Source organism: Furipterus horrens, unplaced genomic scaffold (assembly GCF_987537825.1).
Source record: "Furipterus horrens unplaced genomic scaffold, mFurHor1.1.pri manual_scaffold_11, whole genome shotgun sequence".
In the NCBI taxonomy this organism is placed as follows: Eukaryota; Metazoa; Chordata; class Mammalia; order Chiroptera; family Furipteridae; genus Furipterus; species Furipterus horrens.
The window spans coordinates 12105288-12125333 of record NW_028327181.1 but is presented as its reverse complement, the minus strand read 5'-3'; the positions used below and the strand labels follow the sequence as shown (position 1 = coordinate 12125333).

Genomic DNA, 20046 nt, shown 5'->3' with positions numbered 1-20046 from the left:
AACGAACAGCACAAAATCATTCATCGAAACAGTGTGGGAATAACAGATGTTCACCAAACACCTCACAAAGTACCAAACACAAGTCCAACCAATTTCCTGAGGAGTAGGCGCAGCCAGTAGGGCCAAGGGCTCAGGACCCCAATCCTGATCCAGAGGGTCACCCTGGCTAACTCATGCCCACTATCTGGGCCTCAGTTTCCCCATTTATAATGAGAGTGTTGAAAGGTGACAAAAAAGGGAGAGGAGGAGGGGGTGAGGAGAAGGTGGGAGGGAAAGGGAGGCAGAAGAGAAAGAGAGGATAAGGTAAAAAGGAAGGCGATGGGGAGAAAGAAGGAAAAGTGACCACTGATCATTCTCAGTGCTGAGTGATCTCATTTACTGCTCACAAAAATATTCTTGAGGCCACACAGGACCATCCTCATTTTAGAGAAGAAAAACCGAGGTTCAAGAAGGTCCACCGAGTCACATGACCAAGGTCACACAGTGGCAGAACTGGAACATGAACCCACTTCTTTCAGCCTCCAGAACCCAGTGCTCAAGTCCCTGTGGCAGGTTTTGAAGCGACCAGAAAGTGAGCTGAACACCACCACCTCCTAGTGGCCACTCCCCAGAATTGCAGACATGTGTCCTGAAAGTGGAGAAATGAGGTCTTCCACCCCAGCCCTGTGGGGGTTCAGGCCCCACCCATCCTCCTCTGGAGGAGAGGAAATCAAGCAGGCAGCAATAGGGCAGGAGCCTCGGAGGCCTGAAGGAGGGAGCCAAGGCAAGCCACACAAGGACTCCAAGGACAAAGGCTCCTCAATGACAGCGAGTGGAAGAGGAGGAGCCGGGCGACGAGGGAGGATGCCAGCGAGCAGAGACTATAAAAAGACCGGTTTTAAATGCTTTTCTCTCTATAACCCTTGTCTTCACACACACACACAAAAGTTCAAGTACAATCAGATAAGCTGAGTCGGTGCCACCTGAGAGTGAATGGAGGAAAGGGTAAGAAAGAAATCAGTGGAGGGGAGCATTTAATGAAAAAACCAGGCAGGTTTCAAATGGGTGCATGTCTGTGGCTGAGATCGGAACACTTGGGAAAACTTTCCAGGGCTGCTCAGCAGATGTCTCCCAGAGGTCTGCACTCCTCTGGGTCTGCTGCCCCAGTCCCCCAGTCAGGTCCCTGCCAGGGGCATCTTCTTCACCCCGTTTTACAGGGAGGAAACCAAGGTTCAGGGAAGTGACGTGTCTTGCCCATGGCCATATAAAGCTAGAAGGAATGGACCTAGGATTTCAATGCGGGAGGATCCCACGTCTCAGAGACATGAGATCAGGCACAAGTATCACTGCAATGCATGAAGTTGTGTGAGCAAAAAGGACCTGTGAAGCCCTGGCTGCTGTGGCTCAGTGGATTGAGCATCAGCCTGCGAGCCAAGTGTCGCTGGTTCGATTCCCAGTCAGGGCACATTACTAGGTTGCACGTCAGGTCTCCAGTTGGAAGCGCGAGTGAGAGGCAACCACACAGTGATGTTTCTCTCCCTATCTTTCTCCTTTTCCCTCTCTCTAAAAATGAAATAAATAAACAAACAAAAAAATAAATTATTTAAAAAAAAACAAAAGAACATGTGAGCAGAACTAGTTGCCTTATCAAAGAAACATCTACCTTAGAGGCCCCCATGTGGGACCCGGGGCCCAGAAGGGACTTCGTGAGCAAGTGCAGAACTTGGTAGATCTCTAAGTATCATGGAGCTAAAGTCCAAAAACAAAAGAAAGAAAAGAAAATCACCAAAACCAGGAAGTGACAAAGCCCTGGGGACCCTGAGGCTCTGGAGGAGGGAGCATCCCTGGGGCCCTGCTGCATCCTTGACTTGCCTCCTTTCACAAGCAAGGAAACAGGCTAAGAGAGAGGAGGTGCTGGCCTAAGGAGATGCAAAAACAATAATAATCATGATAATGATAACACTACAGTGTTGGCTGTGCACGCGGGAACACCTCCCACATCATCCTATCCAACACACACATCAGCCCTGTGAAGTAGATACTATTATCATCCCCATTTTACAAGTGAGGAAACTGAGGCCAGAGGCCAATCTGCATACAGAGCTAGGATTTGAACCCAGCTGATCTGGCTCCAGAACCAGCTTAACACCACCTGCCATGGGGACCACAGCTATCAAGTGCTTGTCCTGTGTGCCTGGACCGACTCCCAATCTTACTCCATCTTCCCAATGGGCACAAAAGAATTAAGAATCGCGATCCCATTTTCCAGCTGATGGAGAGACTATAAAGTGCAGAGAAATTAAATAAATTGCTTCAACGGGCTAAGAGGAGATGGGAGCAGGATTCGAACGCAGGAGTTTCAGATCCCAGTACACACTCTCTTAACGGCTCCATGCCAGACAGCTGGGTTACCTCTCTGCATTGGGCCAGAAACCGGAGAAGAAGGAGGACTTTCTCAGCAGAGCCACCAAACCTTCTCCACAAGGTCAGACTCCCAGACAAGCACCTGCCTGTCTCGACCCCCTCAGGCCCCTGGGCCAGCTGGGAGTCTCCATGCAGCCACATTCTGACAACAAACACCGCCAGCAGATTCCACTCTGGCTACGTCATATCACTCACCACGAAGGCCCCGCTCCTCTTGTCCTTGCAGAAGCTGTGGCTTCTCCGGGGGCCCAAAGCCACAGGGGACAACTGCTGGAGAGGCGGCTCGCTGTCCCGGAAGGCATCCTCCCTCCTCAGGTCTCGAGATGGCACCTGAGACACAAAACACAAGAGAAGGACTTTACTGGGGCTTTGCCACGTACAGGAAGACCATGTCACACCACGGGAGTCCATTCTGTACCTAAAAGGGCAAAGAAGAGAAGTCAAGCTCCAGAAAACCCCGCCCCCACTGCCACCCCATAGCCTCAATGATGAGAAGCAATATGTAGGATCTCAAGTCTGGGTTCAGCCCGGCCTCAGCCATTTAATAACTGTGTGAGTTCAGGTGAGTGTCTTAACCTCTCTGATCCTCTGACCGTGTGGGAAAAGACCAGTAATAACAGTGCTCAGCTTCTAGTTTCATGGGAGAACCTAGCAAGGAACAGCACACAGAAAGTGTATGACACTGTGCTGCCACCAGGGGGTGGACATGCATGGGTCCTGGACACCTGGATGGTGTCTCCCCCACAAGCCTGGCAGTGGGAAGCCCTCCATAAACATTATCCAGCCTTATTACTGCCACTAATAACTCTTGGTGGCCTCATTTTAGATATCTCTCCATGGATTCAAGCACATACACACATATGCACAGATACAGAAATAGTATATAAATAAGACAGGACCATAGATGGTCATTTTTTTCTATTCAGTTATATATAGGGGATACATTCACAGGCCAGTAAATACAGACTCCGTAATTTGGATTTTACATGTCTCACACTCTCCCCACACAGACAAGGAACAGAAGGACCAGCGAGGAGAAGCACCTGCTTAAGGACACACAGCATCTGTGTGTCCCTTGCCTCACAGTCTCATTCTTTGATGCCTTATGAGACTCTCAGGGTCTCTGCCTACCTCCCTGGCTGGTCCTTCTCAGACTGTCTGCCCCCATCCCCCACATCTCAAGGGAAGGTCTAAAGGCAGGTGTGTCCCAAGCCAGCCACAGAGCCATCTCTTTTCTGCCCCAGAGCTTTAAACAAATCCATCTATGCACAGACAGCTCCTGATTGTCTCTCCAGGCTGGGCCCCCAGATGTGTAGTTCCCACTGCCCCCTCAACGTCTCCACTGGCCGCTCACACACATCTCAGCTCCACGTGTGCAAAGCAGGCCTCCCAGTTCCTCTCCTCCACACTGCCCCTCCCCCACCATGCCCATCCCCCAGGGGGGCAGGCCCAGACCCGCTAGCTGCCCTCTATGTGCCTCTATCCGTCCACCCCGTCAGCAGAGACTTTGCCTTCAAAACATGCTGCAAATCTCACATCATATACCAAAATCAACTCAGAATAGATCAAAGAGCTAACTATGAGAGCTGAAACTAGAAAACACTCTGAAGAAAATATAGGCATAAATCTTCCTGACCTTGGATTAGGCAAGGGCTTCTTAGTATGGCACCAAAAGCACAAGCAACAAAATACGAATACACTGCACTTCATTAACACGAAAACCTTTTATGCCTTCAAGGGCACCATTAAGAAAATGAAGACACAACCCAAATTGGAGAAAACTTCTACAAATCATAAATCGTATGTCATAAGAAACTTGTATCTAGAACAGATAAGGAGTAATCACCACTCAATGATAAAAACACAAATAACCCAGTTTAAAAATGGGAAAAGAATCTGAATAGTCATTACGTCAAGGAAGGCATGCGAAGGACTAGTAAGTACAGGAAAAGGTGCTCAGTGAGAAGTAAAAAGCAAAACCATCATGTGAAGGTATCACTTCACTGAAACCCACTACGGTGGCTAGAATCAAAAAGACAGAGGTCATGTTGGCTGGGATGTAGAGAAATCAGAGCCCTCACACGGCGCTGGTGGGGATGTGAAGTGGTGCAGCTGCCCCAGGAAGCGGCCTGGCAGGTCCTCAAGGTGAAACCTAGTTACCACGTGGCCCGCAATGCCACTCCTGGGCATATACCCAAAGAAACAAAAACATATGACACTCTAAAACTCAGACACAAATGTTCCTAGCAGCATTATTCATTAACAGCCAAAGAACAGAAACAACCCAGCTGTGGGGGGGGGGGGGGTAGCTCAGCTGGTTATAGCATCATCCCAATACGCCAAGGTTGCCGGTTCGATCCCTGGTCAGGGTACACACAAGAATCAACCAATAAATGCACAAATCAGTGTTTCTCTCTGTGTGTCCCTCTCTGTCTCTCTCTCAAACCAATAAATAAAATTAAAGAAAACAACCCAAACAACCCAAACACCCATCAACTGATGGACAGATAAATAAGTAAAATGTGGTCTAACCATACAAGGGAATACTACTTGGCCATAAAAAGGAATGAAGCACTGACACAGGCCACACTATGAATGAACGTGGAAAACATTACCCTAAGCCCATCCCAGAGCACCACCATTGTGTGCCTCCATGTATATGAAAGGTGCAGAATAGGCAACTCGATACAGACAGAAAGTAGATACATCATTGTCCAGGACTGGAGGGTATTAAGGGAATTGGGAATGACTGCTGTGGGTACAGGGTTTTCGTGGGCGCGGTGGAGGAAGGTATCAGGACATATCCATAGAGTTCTGCCACCATCATCAGACTCAACTTCAAAATATTTTTAACACCCCCCCCATCCCAAAAACCCTATCTGTGACTAGACCAGGGTTCCTTCGCCTTGGAGCTCCATACATTTGAGGCTGGATGACTCTCGCTGTGTGGCAAGGGCTGTCCTGTACGTTGGGGGATGCCGGCTGCCCACAGAAATCCAGGCGCAAACTCTTCCCCAGTTATGACAACAAAAGATGGGCCCTGGGGGCAAGCTGCACTAGACTGAGAGCCATTAGTCGGGGGGCAGAGGGGGGGACGTACCCCAGTTCATGCACCAGATTCATCCATTGGGGCGAGGTTTTCTTTCTAAACCATGTTTCTATAACATGTTAAATTTTACACAAGCATTCACTACCTCCTGCAATAGGGCCAATAGAACAATTATAAATAAATATACGTATGATTGAAAAGCAACTCTAGGGCAGGCGAGTCCCAAAGGATATCGAAACTGTCACCGTGGCTGCACCTGGGGCATGGGAGAGGGAAGGGGCTGCAGGGGGACGCTTTTCAACAGCCAATATTTGTGCATTGCTTTATTGATCTTTATTTCTTAAAGATGAAGAACAAAACATCCCTGGGCAAGAGAGAAGAGAAACGAGGAGCTGGTCCGAGGCCTCCCAGGCCTTCGCGAGGAAACGGATCCCCTAACGACAGCACTGCTGCGCCCGCACACCCGGGCGGGCGTCCAGGGCCAGGCGGGGCCCCCACACGGTGCCACACCCCCCACGGCCGGCGGGCCCAAGGCGGCTGGCACACAGCCTCCGTGTCACATTTCCACGGTCTCTTCCCTCTCCCAGTGTTCCCACAGTAACAGCCTGGAGGTGGGGACTGGTGAACCCCTCCCGAGAAGCACAGTTACAGAAGCCAGACGCAGGCCCTGAGCGCAGGCCCTGAGCTCACGCCCACTGGGCGCCCAGCACGTGCTGGGCGCTTTACCTCCATTCAGCCGAGGAACAGGGCTTTGAGGCAGGGATCCCTGTTAACTCCGGTGGGCAAACTGAGGCTCAGGGAGGCTAAGTCACTGCTTTACACCGAGCTGGTAAGCGGCAGAGTAGAGACTCAAACACATGGCTGAATGTGGTAAATGGAAGAAATGTGGGTTCAAAGCCAGATTCCACCACTCGCCCACCCCTAATCTTGGGCAAACCTCCATCTCATGCTCTCTATTGATATAATCCTGTCGTTCCATTTTTACAGCATCCCTTTTCCAGGTTGGACCCCTTACTCTCTTTTTACAGACAAGGAAGCTGAGGCTCAGGCCCTCAGTGAAAGGGTCTGCCTTTAATCACTCGGTCTGTAACTGGCAGAGGAGGGATTTGGACCTTGGTTTGCTGATGCTATGTCACGTGGGTGGCTGGGCTGTGGGGCACTAAGTCAGTTTCCACACTGCCCCCAGAGTATGCCAAGCTTCATCCCACCTCCAAACCTTTACACACAATGCTCTTTCTAGGAATAGCCTCACCTCCCCTGATCAGCCCACCCAAATTCACAGCCAGCCCTCAGGGGTGGGCTCAAGCCAGTACCTCCTCTACAATGCCTTTCTGGACCTCTTCTCCAGTGCCTCACTCTGCACCATATCATATCCTGGTCGTGGATTCCTGGGTCCCTTCTCCCCACTAAGAGCCAAAGCTTCCTGAAGATGGTTTCATGCCTCCAATTCCTTCTCCACCTTCATGGATCCCTCCCTCATTCACCACCAAATGGCCTAATTGAAAGCTTGTGTATCAGGCCAGACCTGGGTTCAAATACTAGCTTTGCCACTTGGTGCTGTGTGACCTCAGAGAAGTTACTTAACCTCTCTGAACCCTGTTTTCTTCCCCTCTTCTGTACAAGACGACCATAATCACAGCATATGCTGAGGGTGCCCTGCCCAACACCCAAGCACATACCCATGGCAAAGGTGTCCTGCTGCATGAGGGTTTTACCTTCCACCACTGAGCAAGGTGCCAGGCAGGATGGAAGGGTCTGAATGTTAACGGCCCCAGAAACAGCCTCGGGCAAAGACAAAAGCGGACAGGAAAAAAATACTCCAAGGTTCCAGCACAACTCAGGAAAGATCAGCGCTGCTCCCGCGGGGCCTCCAGCGAGAATGAAGGTCAGATGCCCCGAGGGGTACCTTTAGCACCTGCCATCCCTTCCCTGCCTGGCTGCTCCATTGGCCCAGCAACTCCTCTGGGCTTCGCCTCCTGAAGCAACCACTTGCAAGGGTCTGCTTCCGTGGAAACCCAAACCACAAAGAGGGATTGTCGTGAGGCTCACATAAGATGGCTCATTCACATGTGTAACAACTACTTCTTAAATGTTCACAAAATGTCAAGCAAGATGCTGAATACCAGGATACAATAATGAACTTGATACCAACTCACTGGAATATAACAGATGCTCAATAAATGGTAACTATTATCATCATTCTAGGCCAGAGGTTTCAAACTAGTGGCTAAATGGAGCCAGCAGACACATTTTTTTTTTTTAAGACTTAACAGCATTTTTAATAAGCTGTTCTCATTTCACAATGAGAAAATTACATATAAAAATGTTTGCTTCTTTCAGATTCTCTTGATAAATCAGATCTGCCATCTCAGGACCACCATCCTCACTTGTCAAGAACTAACAGGAACTAAGCACCAACAGCACCTTCATATAAGGCATGAGCTCTCTACTTGCCACAATCCCCACCACTCCCTGGAGTCTCACACCCCGCCTAACTACTCATTTACATACCCACCTGGTCCACTTGGGTTCTGAGCTTGATGCCTATGGCCTTCCCATTGAACCAACATTTGACAACACGAAAACAGCCTTCATACTCACCTTTTGACTGTCTCGAGTCCCCGAGTCCCGCCAACAGGGACCCATGTGGGCCTCCTTGGCCTCCGAACTTTCTCCAGGGAGGCTGCGTCTTCCTTTGGGCTGTTCTCGCCTCCTCTCTCTGGCTTCCTGCATGATGGACAGGCCCTCTCGGATTTTGGCAGAAGGGCCCTTCTCCGAATAGGCCCTTTTGACATCCAGCGGTGACCTGCCATGGTGCTGTGGGCGGTCACCCCAGTGGGCCACATGGCCTTCCTCTCCCCTCTCACTGGATTTCCTTGGGGTCCCTTTCTTCTGGTCAGCTGGGGAGGGTTTGGGCAACACACCAGCTCCAGCACCCGGCTCCTCCCGGGCGGCTGGGTAATTCTGATCCTTCACACTGGCATGTTTACTAGCAAAGGTCTTTGTTTCCTCCTCAGAGATTCCTGAGACCTTCTTCCTGGGAGCCCCAGGGCCACAAGAGGCCCCTGAATGCTTTTCAGGAGGAGCTGAGTATGGCAGAGCCCACAGAGGGGAGCTGAGTTTGGGGTTCGGGGCTGCCCCCGGGGTCTCTGCCAGCTGCTTGCCAGGGCCAGGACCAAAACTGTGGTTCGTTTCAGCAAAACCGGCTTGTTTCCGGAGACCCTCCGCTTCGGGCCCCTCCTTCAGGCTCCTCCTCCTCCGTTCCACCCCACCTTGCTGGCCGGGCCTCTCCTGAGATGAGCTGCTGGGCTCCGTGGGCAAGCGCTCCACCTGCTCCTGAGCCTCCTGCTTCTTGTACTCGGCCATCAGGGCATCAATGTCAAGAACGCTGGATCTGTAGCCACCTTTGACTTTACCTGGGAACGTCTCACTGACCACCTCAGTCTTCCTTCTGACGAGGAGATCGCCGGCTTTCGGGCGACTTCTGAAAGCTGGGGTTGCTTGGGGAGCACTCCTGGGGGATGTCTTGTTTCGACCATCCCTCCAGTCATTCTGAAAACCGGTGCCGTCCTCTGGTCGCCGATGGCTACATACAGTGTCAGCATCAATGATTCTTTCTGTAGAGAGATCCAGAGTCCTGTCCCCAAGAGGTGACGGAACGTCTGTTGGCTTTAGAGCCTTGGAAGCGCTTGCATTGTCACGCTGTCCACTCTGAGTCCAGTTTTTACTGCCCACATTCTCCAGGGGCTCTTCAGGGTTGAGAGAAACCAAGGTAGAAGTTGAAGGACGAGGAGATGGAGGAGGAGCCATTTTTCTAGAATGGTCTGTCAAGTGTTTGGGCCCAGACTTAACAACACTCTTTGCTTTTTGAGTATCAGGAATCTGATATGTCACTGCAAAAAATGTCGCCTTGGGTTCCACTGATGACCCTGGCTTCACTGCTGGGTGAGCTGGGTCCCCTGAAACACCTGGGTCTCCCTCCTGGGAGACCCTATTATGGGATGGTTGAGGTTTCCTTAAGGCACCTGCGGTGGAGCCAGGGTAATCCGTGCTTCTCTGCTCCACCTTTGAAGCGTGTTCTGGGGCCAGGAAGCTGAACTCGTCAAACTTCACATCGTAGGGTAAAGTCCGCCGCCTCCACCTCTCAAATCTCTGGTCGGTGGGGCTCACCTTCCGCATCCTGACTTCGGGCTCCTGGGCTGGGGCTGGCCTCGGTTCCCCTTCACTGGCAGCCGCAATGAGGGGCGCTTTCTGCATCAGCCCATCAGGACGTGGCCGTGCTTGGACGTCAGAGGGCTCCTCCTTAGCCCTGAAAGGAGGGTCCAGAGAGCTGCCCCAGACAGGACCCCTTTCTCCTGCTGAAACACAGCCTCCTGGCTTGCTTCCAGCCCCTTCAGGCCCCTGGTGCTGGGTCTCCCTGACAGCCACCTGGACAGTCCTCACACCGGTGGCCTCAGTGCCGCAGGGCCTGGCTGAGCGCTCACCAGTGACGTCAGGACTCACTTCCGAGCCTTTCTCATCACTGGCCACTATCGAAGCTCTATGCCAGTGGCCAGCCACTCCACCTTTCCACTTGGGCGACAGGCCCCCGAATGTGTCCTTTGGCTCTCGCGAGTCAGGGTTGAGCCCACTGACCTCCTGCGTCCCCCGAGCTTCCCAAATCAAACTGGCCCTGTGGACGGATCCCGCCTGACTGTCCAGCCTGCACTCGGGGTTAGCAGGGGTGGCCTCAGGGGACAGCTGCCGCCCCTTCAGCGAGAGCCGGGCCCTGCCACTCCGGAGCGTCACAGCCTTTTCCTCGGGCGCCGTGGGGACAGCCTCACTATGCGCACGCTCCCCCACTGCATGCACGATGTCATACTTGGGCTCCACCCTCTGGGACCTGGGAGGATTTTCCGAGCATGGAATGAAGGGGTTGTTACTACGCTTCTCGCCCAGGGGGTACTTTTCTGGGAGAGGCGTGTGATACTGCTTGGGGTCCCCATTCAAGAGGGAAGTCCGTCCCAATTTTTCTGTGTCGTGGTTTTCAAACCACCTGGAGTTCTCTTTCTGGAGGATTGTCTTTTCTGGAGGGTCCTTCCCCAGCCTCGAGCCTCTCTCGGGCCTAGGTTTGGGCTCAGGGACAGGGGTCACAGCACCAGGGGGTGTGGCTGGTGGACAGCGACCTGACTGGTCAGCCACAGTGTGTCTCTCCACGTGATGCTCAAACACCGTGGCCCTCACAGTCTGGAAGCTTCCGTCATCTTCTGGAGTGCTGTCAGAGGAGCTCAGGGTCCCCACTGAGCTGGCCCCACAGCAGCTGCTGGGGACTAGACTGTCTTTCCGCTGCGTCTGCTTGGACTTCTCCCGGAACGTCCCCAGCTGCCAGCGGCTTCTGGGAGCAGGCGCTCCATCCAAATCACGCCCTCCCTTTTGCTGAAAAATAAAAATAAAAAAGAAGAAACAGTCCAACTTGGGTTAAAGAATATAAAATGGGAAGGAAGAGGTGAGGTGATTGAAAGGGCTGCTTTTAAAATCAAATCCCAACAGTGACTCCAGCCAGGTAGCTCCGTTGGTTAGAACATCATCCTGAGATATACCAAGGTTACAGGTTCAATCCTGGTCAGGGCACATACAAGAATCAACCAATGAATGCACCAGTGGGTAGAAAAACAGATCAATGAAAACATATCCTCAGGTGAGGATTTAAAAGAGTTATTAAAGATGGAACCCGTCTAGTGTGGGCAAGGCCGTGGGGAAACAGACACGCGTATATTGTTGGAGAGAACATAAATAAGTATGACGTTTTTGGACAATTCAGTATATCTATCATGACTTTAAAATTCTCAGTGCCTTTAATCCAGCCAATTTCCTCTCAGGATTCCTTCTTTGCTCATGAGCACAAGTCTACATGAGCAAGACGGTCCGACAGCATGGTTTGTGAAAGCAAACAGACGCAGACAGCATCAGCATCCCCCCGAAGGGCCGCGGCAAGTACATCCTGAGCGAGCTGAACAGTGGAATACCGCACGGACCCAGGATCCACAGAACAGGCTGGGTCCCCATGCCGTGACAGCTAAGAACACGCAAGACATCATGCTGATGGGAGAAAAACAGGCTGCAGAACAGTATAGTTACAACATACTATACCTGTTGGTATACACAGGTAGGTAAACAGTGGAGAAGAGATATAAATCAAAGGAATAAGGATGAAAAATTTATCTTTTAATCTGACACACTTTGGTTCTATTTGATTTTTATAATATTTTATAATTTTTTAGTCATTTTTTCTGTTAGAAATAAGTCTACACCAACAAGTGAAACAAAAAATTAACCATAGGACCCACCAATTCCATTCCTGGATATATATACCCCAAAGAATTAAAAACAGGTGTTCAGACAAAAACTTGTACACCAGCGTACACAGCAGCCTAAGTTACAATAGCCAAAAGGTGGAAACAATGCAAACGTCCATCAGCAGAGGAATGGATAAGCAAAATGTGGTCTGTGCATGCGATGGAATATTATTCAGCCAGGAAAAGGAACAAAGTCCTGATACACATTACAGCATGGATGAGCCTTGAAAACATCATGCAAAGTGAAAGAAGCCAGGCACAAACAGCTGTATGTTGTATGATTCCATTTATCTGGAATAGCCGGAGCAGACAAATTTACAGAGACAGTAGATTCCTGGTTGCCAGGAGCCAGAGGTGTAGGATGGGAAGTGACTGGGTAAGGGGTTTCCATTTGGGGTGATGGAAAATTCTGGAACTAGACAGCAATGATGGCTGATTGCGCAACACTGAGAATATACCTAATGCCACTGAACTACAGTGGAGCCAAAACTGGAAACAACCGAAATGCCCATCGAAGTGTGAATGGGTAAGCTGTAGCCAACCCATAAAATGGAGTACTACTCAGCAATGAAGAAGGATGAATTATTAGTACATGCTACAATGTAATGAGTCTCAAAATAATTATTCTGAGTGAAAGAAGGAAGACCAAAAGAAAGGCACTGGTTCCATTTATGAAAAAATCTAGAAAATGCAAATGAATCTATTGTAACAGAAAGCAGATCAGTGGTTTTTCAGAAGAGGAGGAGGAGGAGGAAGAAGAGGAGGAGGAGGAGGAGGAGGGAAGGACCATGAAGAGGATACATCCATGTTCTGGAGATATTCATTCTCTTGATGGTAATGGGAATTTTACAGGTGTGCACATACATACATCAAACTCATCAACTTATACTCTTGAAACAGGTGCAGTTTACTGTATGCCAATTATACCTCCATAATGCTGTTTTTTAAAAAATTACAACTCTGCAGAAAGCATTAATCACAAACCAGTTACACCTAGGAGTTATTTTATAAGCTTTTATTGATGAGAGAAACTAAATAAAAGATACTTTTTGAGTAATTTAATTGCTGGTAATTTCCCTCCTTCTGCTGATAGGTGAAAGGCCTGGGAATGCAACAGGGACCATAATTAGGGAAACTGAGGGGTTTTCTACTAACATTAAAGATTTTTTTATTTATTAATTTTAGAGAACAAGAGGAAGGGAGATGAAAGGAGAGGGAGGACAAGTCGGGGTGGGGGAGAGAGAAACATCCATTTGTTGTTCCACCCATTTCTGCATTCACTGCTTGATTCCTGTATGTGCCCTGACTGGAGATCGAACCCGCGAACTTGGTGTATTGGGATGACACTGACTCTAACCAACTGGGCTATCTGGCCAGGGCATATTAACATTTTTAACCTTTATTAAATTCTTAATAAAGCAGGCATTCTTACACAGGAAAGCCATGTCCCTTTTCCTCTGTGCACAGAAAAAATAAATACTCAGCTATTGCATTTATAAAGTTCATTGAACACCATGGAACAGGGAATCAGACCCATCATGCCAGAAGAGACTCTAAAAGCCCCAGCATTAAAGGAGGAACTGTTTTATTGTCCATAAGGGGCTTCTGATTCTCTCTGGGCCTTGCAGATCATGAAACCTCTTCCAGGAAGTGTAAGTACCCACTGCCAAACACAATGGCTCCTTACCTTTTCTCTCGGTCCCTTAGCAAGCTCGCCACTCAGGTCCAAACACCTCTCATACTTGACTTCATTGCTTGAAGCTGAACTTGAAAACCTGGTACAGAGATCCAAGTTACTTGGACAGGCCAGCAGCTGTGACTCCCTCCACCCCACACCCCATAACCAGTTCGGGACCCAGGGGTCAAATCAGCATGGAGATCATCAAAGCAACCGTGCATGATCTGCTTTGAGAAAAGACATTTCGTTTCTGGTCACCAAACCAACGGAGAAGGGCCCAGCAGGGACAGCCTACCTGAAACACAACATCATGGGGGTGGTAGGAGCCCCGGGCCTGGCTGAAGAGACCCAGGTGCTAGTGCCAGCTGACCAACTTCCCACTGCGGGAGCTTGGGTCGGGCTTGTGACCTCACCTGAGCCTCTGTCTCTTCATCTATAAAACGGGGATAATTAACGCCTCCCTATCGCCATTTGTAGGGCGGATAAGAGGCCACTGGAAGCTCTAATAGCTACATGAGGGTGTTGGGTAGGGAAGAGTACGGATGCCCCGGGAGGGATAATTAATGGTTGTTGTTAGCCAGCCACAGGCACCGGAGCAGCCCCATTGCAGACCGGCCACGGGACTGGGGGCAGTGGGCTGTCATGGAATGTGTGGGGGCACAGGCCTGTCCCTGCCTCTCCGGATGGCTCTGGCCAAGTCATTGTTCCTCTCTGGGCCTGTTCTCCCACTTGTGAAGGGGATGAGGAAGAAGGCGGAGTTCCGGGCTAGAAGTTTTCCATCTCTGGAAAGTTCCTTGGAATGGATACCTAAACATTAGTTCAGGAGTGGGGGCTACAGACAAAAGAAAGGAGAGAAACCAAACCTCTTAAACTCAACCCACACTTGGAGCCTCAGTTTACCCATCTGTCCAATGGGAATAATCCAAGGCAATGAGGGAGAGAAGGCAAGTGGGGCCCCTGACCCGAGTGCCCCTTTCTCTGTTATCTGAACTCAGGGGCTCTCTGGCCAGCACATGACAATCACCTGCAAAGCTTTTAAAAACAACCAAGACAGGAGCCCCTCTCCCCAGACCAAATCAATCAGAATCTCTGGAGGTGGGACCCAGACACTGGTATTTTTTCCAGGTGATTCCAAAGGCTGAGAGCCAGTGGTCTAATTCTGGCCCAGCTGGCTGCCCTAGTTCCCAGGCCTAGGAGGGCCGTCTGCCCGGAGGTCCTGCCCCCTGCGAGCTCCATCCCTGACAAAGCACGTCAGTGGTATGCATGTCATTACCGAGCCGCTGGACACGCCCAGTGGCATCTCCCTGTTGTAACCAAGAAGCCACTTGTGGGAAAACAAAAGGACAAGAGACATCAGAGGCTGGGCAAGCTTAGAAAATCATTATGAACGAACAGGATTAATAATCTCATTTAGAGCTACTGTGCACTGAAGGCTTCCCATGGGTGGAGTGATTCCCTGCATTATGTCTCTGAGTCCTTACCCTTAAGAAAGGTCTCAGTATCACGAGACGAAGAAAACAAAGCTCAAGAGGGGAGGCGACTCGCCCAAGTGATCTTGACCCATCTAGTTCTGTGCTGAAGGCCGGGGGTTTCGGCCATATAGTAAGTGTCCGGAGACTTAAGAAAAGGGAAGCGCAGCCATGGGGACAGGCTTGGCTGGAATGCATGGGGCTCCTGACTTCCTCTCGGTACTTCGCCCTTCCTGTCCCAGTCTGTGAAATGGGCACATCTCCCAAATGCAAAGATGAGGAGGGACAAGAAAACCGAGCTCCCGGCCCACTGCTGGCCCACTGCTGGCCCGCTCCTCCTCTGAGGCTGCAGGTAAACACAAAGAGGTGTGAGGTGTCCGGCAGTTCCTTATCCTGGGGGCCCGTGGGGGACGGTTTGAGGCAGATCAGGCACAGGGCGAACCCCATGGGACATTCCCACTTACAATCTGGTCAAATCCGCCGACAGTGGCCGGACCCGGAACGCCTTCCTTCTGACCTCCGGCTTGGCCTCGGAGCTCTCGGTGGCCCAGCCTCTGATGCGCTCCTGGACGCTCACCCCCGCTTTCTCCAGCTCTGGAGCAGCCGATGGGGACTCAGGGGTGGCCAGTGGGGGTTCAGACGCCACGGCCGAGGCGAAGGCACTCTCCTCCCCAAACAGGCTGAGGCGCTTCTTGACGCTGCCCCCGGAGGCCCACTCGCCCCTCGTCCGGACTTCCCCATCAGACACTCTGCTCTTGACCTCAGCACTGTCCTGGCCTTTCCCCGGCCGGGGCGAAGGGGACTCGGGCGCCTTCTCCGGCTCCCCGTCCGGCTTGGCTCTCCCTGCCCCCGGCTTCTGGTCCTCTCCAGCGGCGACCCTGGCTGAGCCCCCAGCAGTCCTGAGGCTGCCCAGCTCCGGCTGCTTAGAAAACACCTTCTCCTTCCGTTCCCGGAGCTTTTTGGCCACCTCCCAGAAGTCTGCATCGGGGTCACTGGGGGGAGCCTCGGCTCTGCCCAGACACTCCCCACCATCTCTGGGCTCCAGCTTGGCCTTCTCGGAACCCCGTGGCTGGGTGGTGGGGCCTCCTGTGGCCTCCTCGGCCACCTTCTTCAGCAAGGCCTCTCTGCTCTCAAACGGGGCCGTGAGGTCCATGGACAGGGGCCTGGGCCTCCTCACCCACGTCTTCTCCGGAGGCGTGGGGGGCGCCTTCCCCACCACGGCCGCCCCGCCTGGGCCCGGCTTCTGAGGCTGCACGGTGTCCGTGAAAACGGCTGACTCCGGCCTTCTCCTCTGGCGAGGCCTGGGCTCCCCGGCGGGGCAGCCCGTGTCCCCCACACCGCTGGCCTTGGCGAGAGGCTCCGCTGGACCTGGCTCCTCTCGGGTGGCAGTCGGCATCGTGTCCTGTGACAGGGAAGCCGGCCGGGGAAGGGCCCCCCCAGGCTTTCGGGCAAGCAGCGTGGGCTTGGCGGCCACCTCGGGCCGCGAGCCCGGGGGGCTCTCCTGAGCCGCAACTGCCTTGGCCTCCTGAGCCCCCTCGCTGACCCGCTTCCCCAGCGCAGGGCCGGCTTTGCTGGTTTCAAAGACAATCACGGTGCTGGGGCCGGGCCGCAGGAAGGCCGCCTTATGGAACAGAGACGAGCTTCTCCGCGGGCTGTCCCCGCTCCCCGCCTCCTGCCCCCCCAAGCTGGGCATCCTCTCGCCCAGATCCTTTGCCGCCACGTCCTGGGGCGACCCACAGGAAGGAGAGGGCCTGGTGGGGCTGGGCCGCAGGGATGCGACAGGGGACTTCACGTCCAGGGCCTTCTCCTTGAAGAAGGGCTTGGGGGAGAGTCTCGGCAGAGGGAGCAAACGTGCGGGGCTCCTCAGGGGGCTTTTTCCTTCCCGGGGCCGCGCTGAGGGGGCCCCGGACGCGTCGCCGGCCTGGCGGAAGTAGGTCCGCTGCAGGGTCTCCTCCTTGGCGATGTCACCGAGGCCTGGCACTCCTGTCAGGGACGCTATGGAGCCGACCTCGACCCGCGTCGCCATGGTTATGGCTGGGGATCCATGGGGAGAGGAAACATCCAAAATGGAGAAGCCGCTGCTAAGACAAAGCAGAACAAAACAAAGTAAGTTTAAAATGCAGTCAGGGTCTGGGTGGAAACAGACCGGAGCCCAGAGCCCTGGACAGCAGCTCCCTGCTGACCTCACCGGACCAGCCCGGGCCAGCCCAGGCGAGCCTCTCCGCCTCGCTGAGCCCTGGGCAGGGGGAGTGGACTGGAGGGCCGTTTCTGAAGTCCTTCCAGATCAAAGGGTGGACGGAAGGCGCCAACATTCTCTCGGACTTGCCCAGCTCAGCTCATCGCAAGGCCAGCTGCTAGGGTCAAAGGGCACTATCTCTGCTGTGCAGATAAGGACATCGGCTCGGAGGGACCAAGCGGCCGGCTTAAAGTCACTCAGAAAAGAAGACGCAAAGCCAGGCTTCGAACCCGGCTGGACGCCACACCCACTCTGCGCGCTCCATCTCGAGCCCCGGTGACAGCATCCTCGGGTCCCCTCGCTCCCCTCACCTACCTACTTCCCCGTCTCAGAGGCATCCGCGTCCCAGCTGGTGCTCCTCCCAGCCCTGCACTGAGCACCGTGCACAGAGAGGGCATGTGACCGTCCCAGCGCACAGGTACCCAAAGCCGGTGATCCTAGGGTCACAGAGTTGGTGAATGGCACTGAACCCAAGCCTCAGCCACCAACCAGACCCTTCAGGTGCCTTTCTAAAGAAGCCATCTTGATTTTTCACTCACCTACAGTTGTTACTTGCTTTTGGGTTCTTTTCTGGTGAACGCCTACTTTACGCTGGCTGCCTTCACAGTCTCAGTAAGAGCGACTCGAATGGGGAGGGCAAACCATGGAGGAGGCCTCCAGGCGAGCCAAGGGCTCCCTGTGTTTTATGAATCACACCATCCTCACAACCCTATTCAGTGGGTACGATGATTAGCAGACCTCATTCTGCGGCCCGGGCACAGCCCGGTGTTCACCCAGCTGTGTATGACCTGTTCTCTCAAGTCAGGAGCCCTCCTGTCTCGTTCACCCTCCAACAACCCCAAGAGGCAGGTGTTCTCAGTAGCTCTATTATAAAGGGAAAGGGCCCAGAGAGGTCATCCCACTTGCCTACATCACACAGCTGAAACTTGACCTCAAGTCTTCAATCGGATCAATTCTGCCTTATTTTGCAATTATATTTTATTCCTTTCGGGTCTTAAAAAGTGCCATACAAGTCAGTATTCTTGATTATTCCCTGCGCTGTCCCTACCTTCACAACAGTTACCTTTCCCCAAAATACTGCACCCTGTCCGCCCCATCTAGGTGGGCTAGCAGTAGGAGGTATTTCTTTCAGTTCAGTGCAAGCCTCTCGGTCCCTTCCTGGGGCCCCTCACTGCTGCCCCCCACCCGCCCCGTGCTCTGACTCACTCAGCAGTCTGCAGGAAGACAGATTTTGATATTTTCTCTTCCTTACATGCTCGATGGTGCTAACAGATTCCTTCTTCTCAAACCAGAGAACACTGTCTAGACATGTTAGAAGCAGAAGAGAGTGATGGATATGGAGAATCGGGGAATCTGAGAAAGGCAGACTGCCACCTGCGTGGACACCGAGCATCCTGTCCCAATTCGGGACTATTTACCTTTAGAGCCAGTGACCTCTGGAGACCTTGCTTGGGGACACACACATAGCCCACATGGGACAGGCAGGACAAGAACAGGACTCCGAGGACAGAGCGGAACTTCCCTGGCAGAACCCACAGGTGCCCTCCACCCCCACGACACTCCAGCCCCACTCACCAGAGCTGGCGGGCCCTGGCTGGGGACGTGGGACTGCCCGAGGAAGCCAACGGTGTCACATCTTATCACGCACAGGGCTGTCCCCACGCTGCCATGGCAGACGCCGGCGGGGGAGGGAAGGCTGGTCCCTGCAGGTTGAGCGTCAGCGGGTCTGGGGAGACACAGGATGAGAGCCTCAGTCCCGGGTTCCAGCGGCATGTGCACAGACAGACAAGGCAGAAGCTCGGAGCTCCAACGGCATCTGCTGGCGTCTCCTGCAGCCTGTCAAACGCACGCTCCCTTCGGCTTTTCAGTACTGCAGCCTTAAGTACATGCGTGCAGAGGGAGTGCCGAGTCCACAGTAGGGGCTCCACAGAAATCTCCCCCGTTCCTCTGATTCATGTTTACTGAGCACCTACTATGTGCACAGAAGTGAACAAAAAATATCCCCTGCCTTTGGGGAACTCAGAGTCTTATGTGAGAAACACACACATACAAACAATCACAACACTGGGCAATAAACACCATGGTTCATAAAGGGGTACATGGGAGCACAGGACTAAAAGGGTTCACTGCCTAGAATTGGGAGTGGTGGTCCTGGAAGGGTCCCTCGGTTTAGAGAAGGTGACTCCTGAACACTCAAGGTGCAGGCTGATTTGGGAGCTGTCTCTCCTGGTTCTCCAACTCCGTGGTGCGTGTACACTGCATCTCTTGGAGGTTCTCAAGTGCCTCCCCAGGGCCTTTGCACATGTTGGGCCTGCTAAGATGCCTCTCTTGCTCAGACACAGGTCCACCCATGAGATCACAGCTCAGACAGCCCTGCCCCTCTCCAGCCTAGCACAGCCTCCCTCCTACCTGTCCATGGAGGCCCAGATACTCGGCAGGCCTCATCATAGCTACGGTTACATTTAATAGTGCATGAAACTTCCCATCAGTCTTTCTCATTCCAAGGTCAGCCCCCAGGGGGCACCCCAAGTCGCAGTAGTCGGCACAGTGCCCTGGCCTGTAATAGCACCAACTACAGAGGTCCCTCTCTATATCGCGGTTCACTTATCGCAGCCTCACTGTATCACAGGATTTTTTAAGATATTATATTTAATTATTTATCATGGATTTTTCGCTATATTGTGGGATTTTGCGGTACTGTATACGTATGTTGTTAAAGTTATATAGGTTTAGAGTGTAGAATATGATTAGGAACATAAGTAGTGTTTATAAAAGTGTGGAAAAGGTTACTAATGGAGTGGAAAGATTAATAAGGGACTGGGAACGGTTTATAAGTGTGTGGGAAAGGTTTATAAAACCTTAAAATATATATAAAT

At 52.4% G+C, this 20046-nt stretch overlaps 1 protein-coding gene across 1 annotated transcript in view; it reads right to left on the bottom strand.

Moving 5' to 3' along the window:
- KIAA1671 (KIAA1671 ortholog) overlaps positions 1–20046 on the bottom strand; it is a 172642-nt gene that overhangs the window by 103261 nt on the left and 49335 nt on the right. The window contains exons 2-5 of the mRNA XM_090290567.1: positions 15399–17015; positions 13475–13562; positions 8054–10867; positions 2599–2733 (exon numbers count right to left, since the gene is read on the bottom strand). Of these exons, the coding sequence (XP_090146693.1) occupies positions 2599–2733; positions 8054–10867; positions 13475–13562; positions 15399–16960 (4599 nt within the window). The 5' untranslated portion in view covers positions 16961–17015. The remainder of the gene's footprint in view (positions 1–2598; positions 2734–8053; positions 10868–13474; positions 13563–15398; positions 17016–20046) is intronic.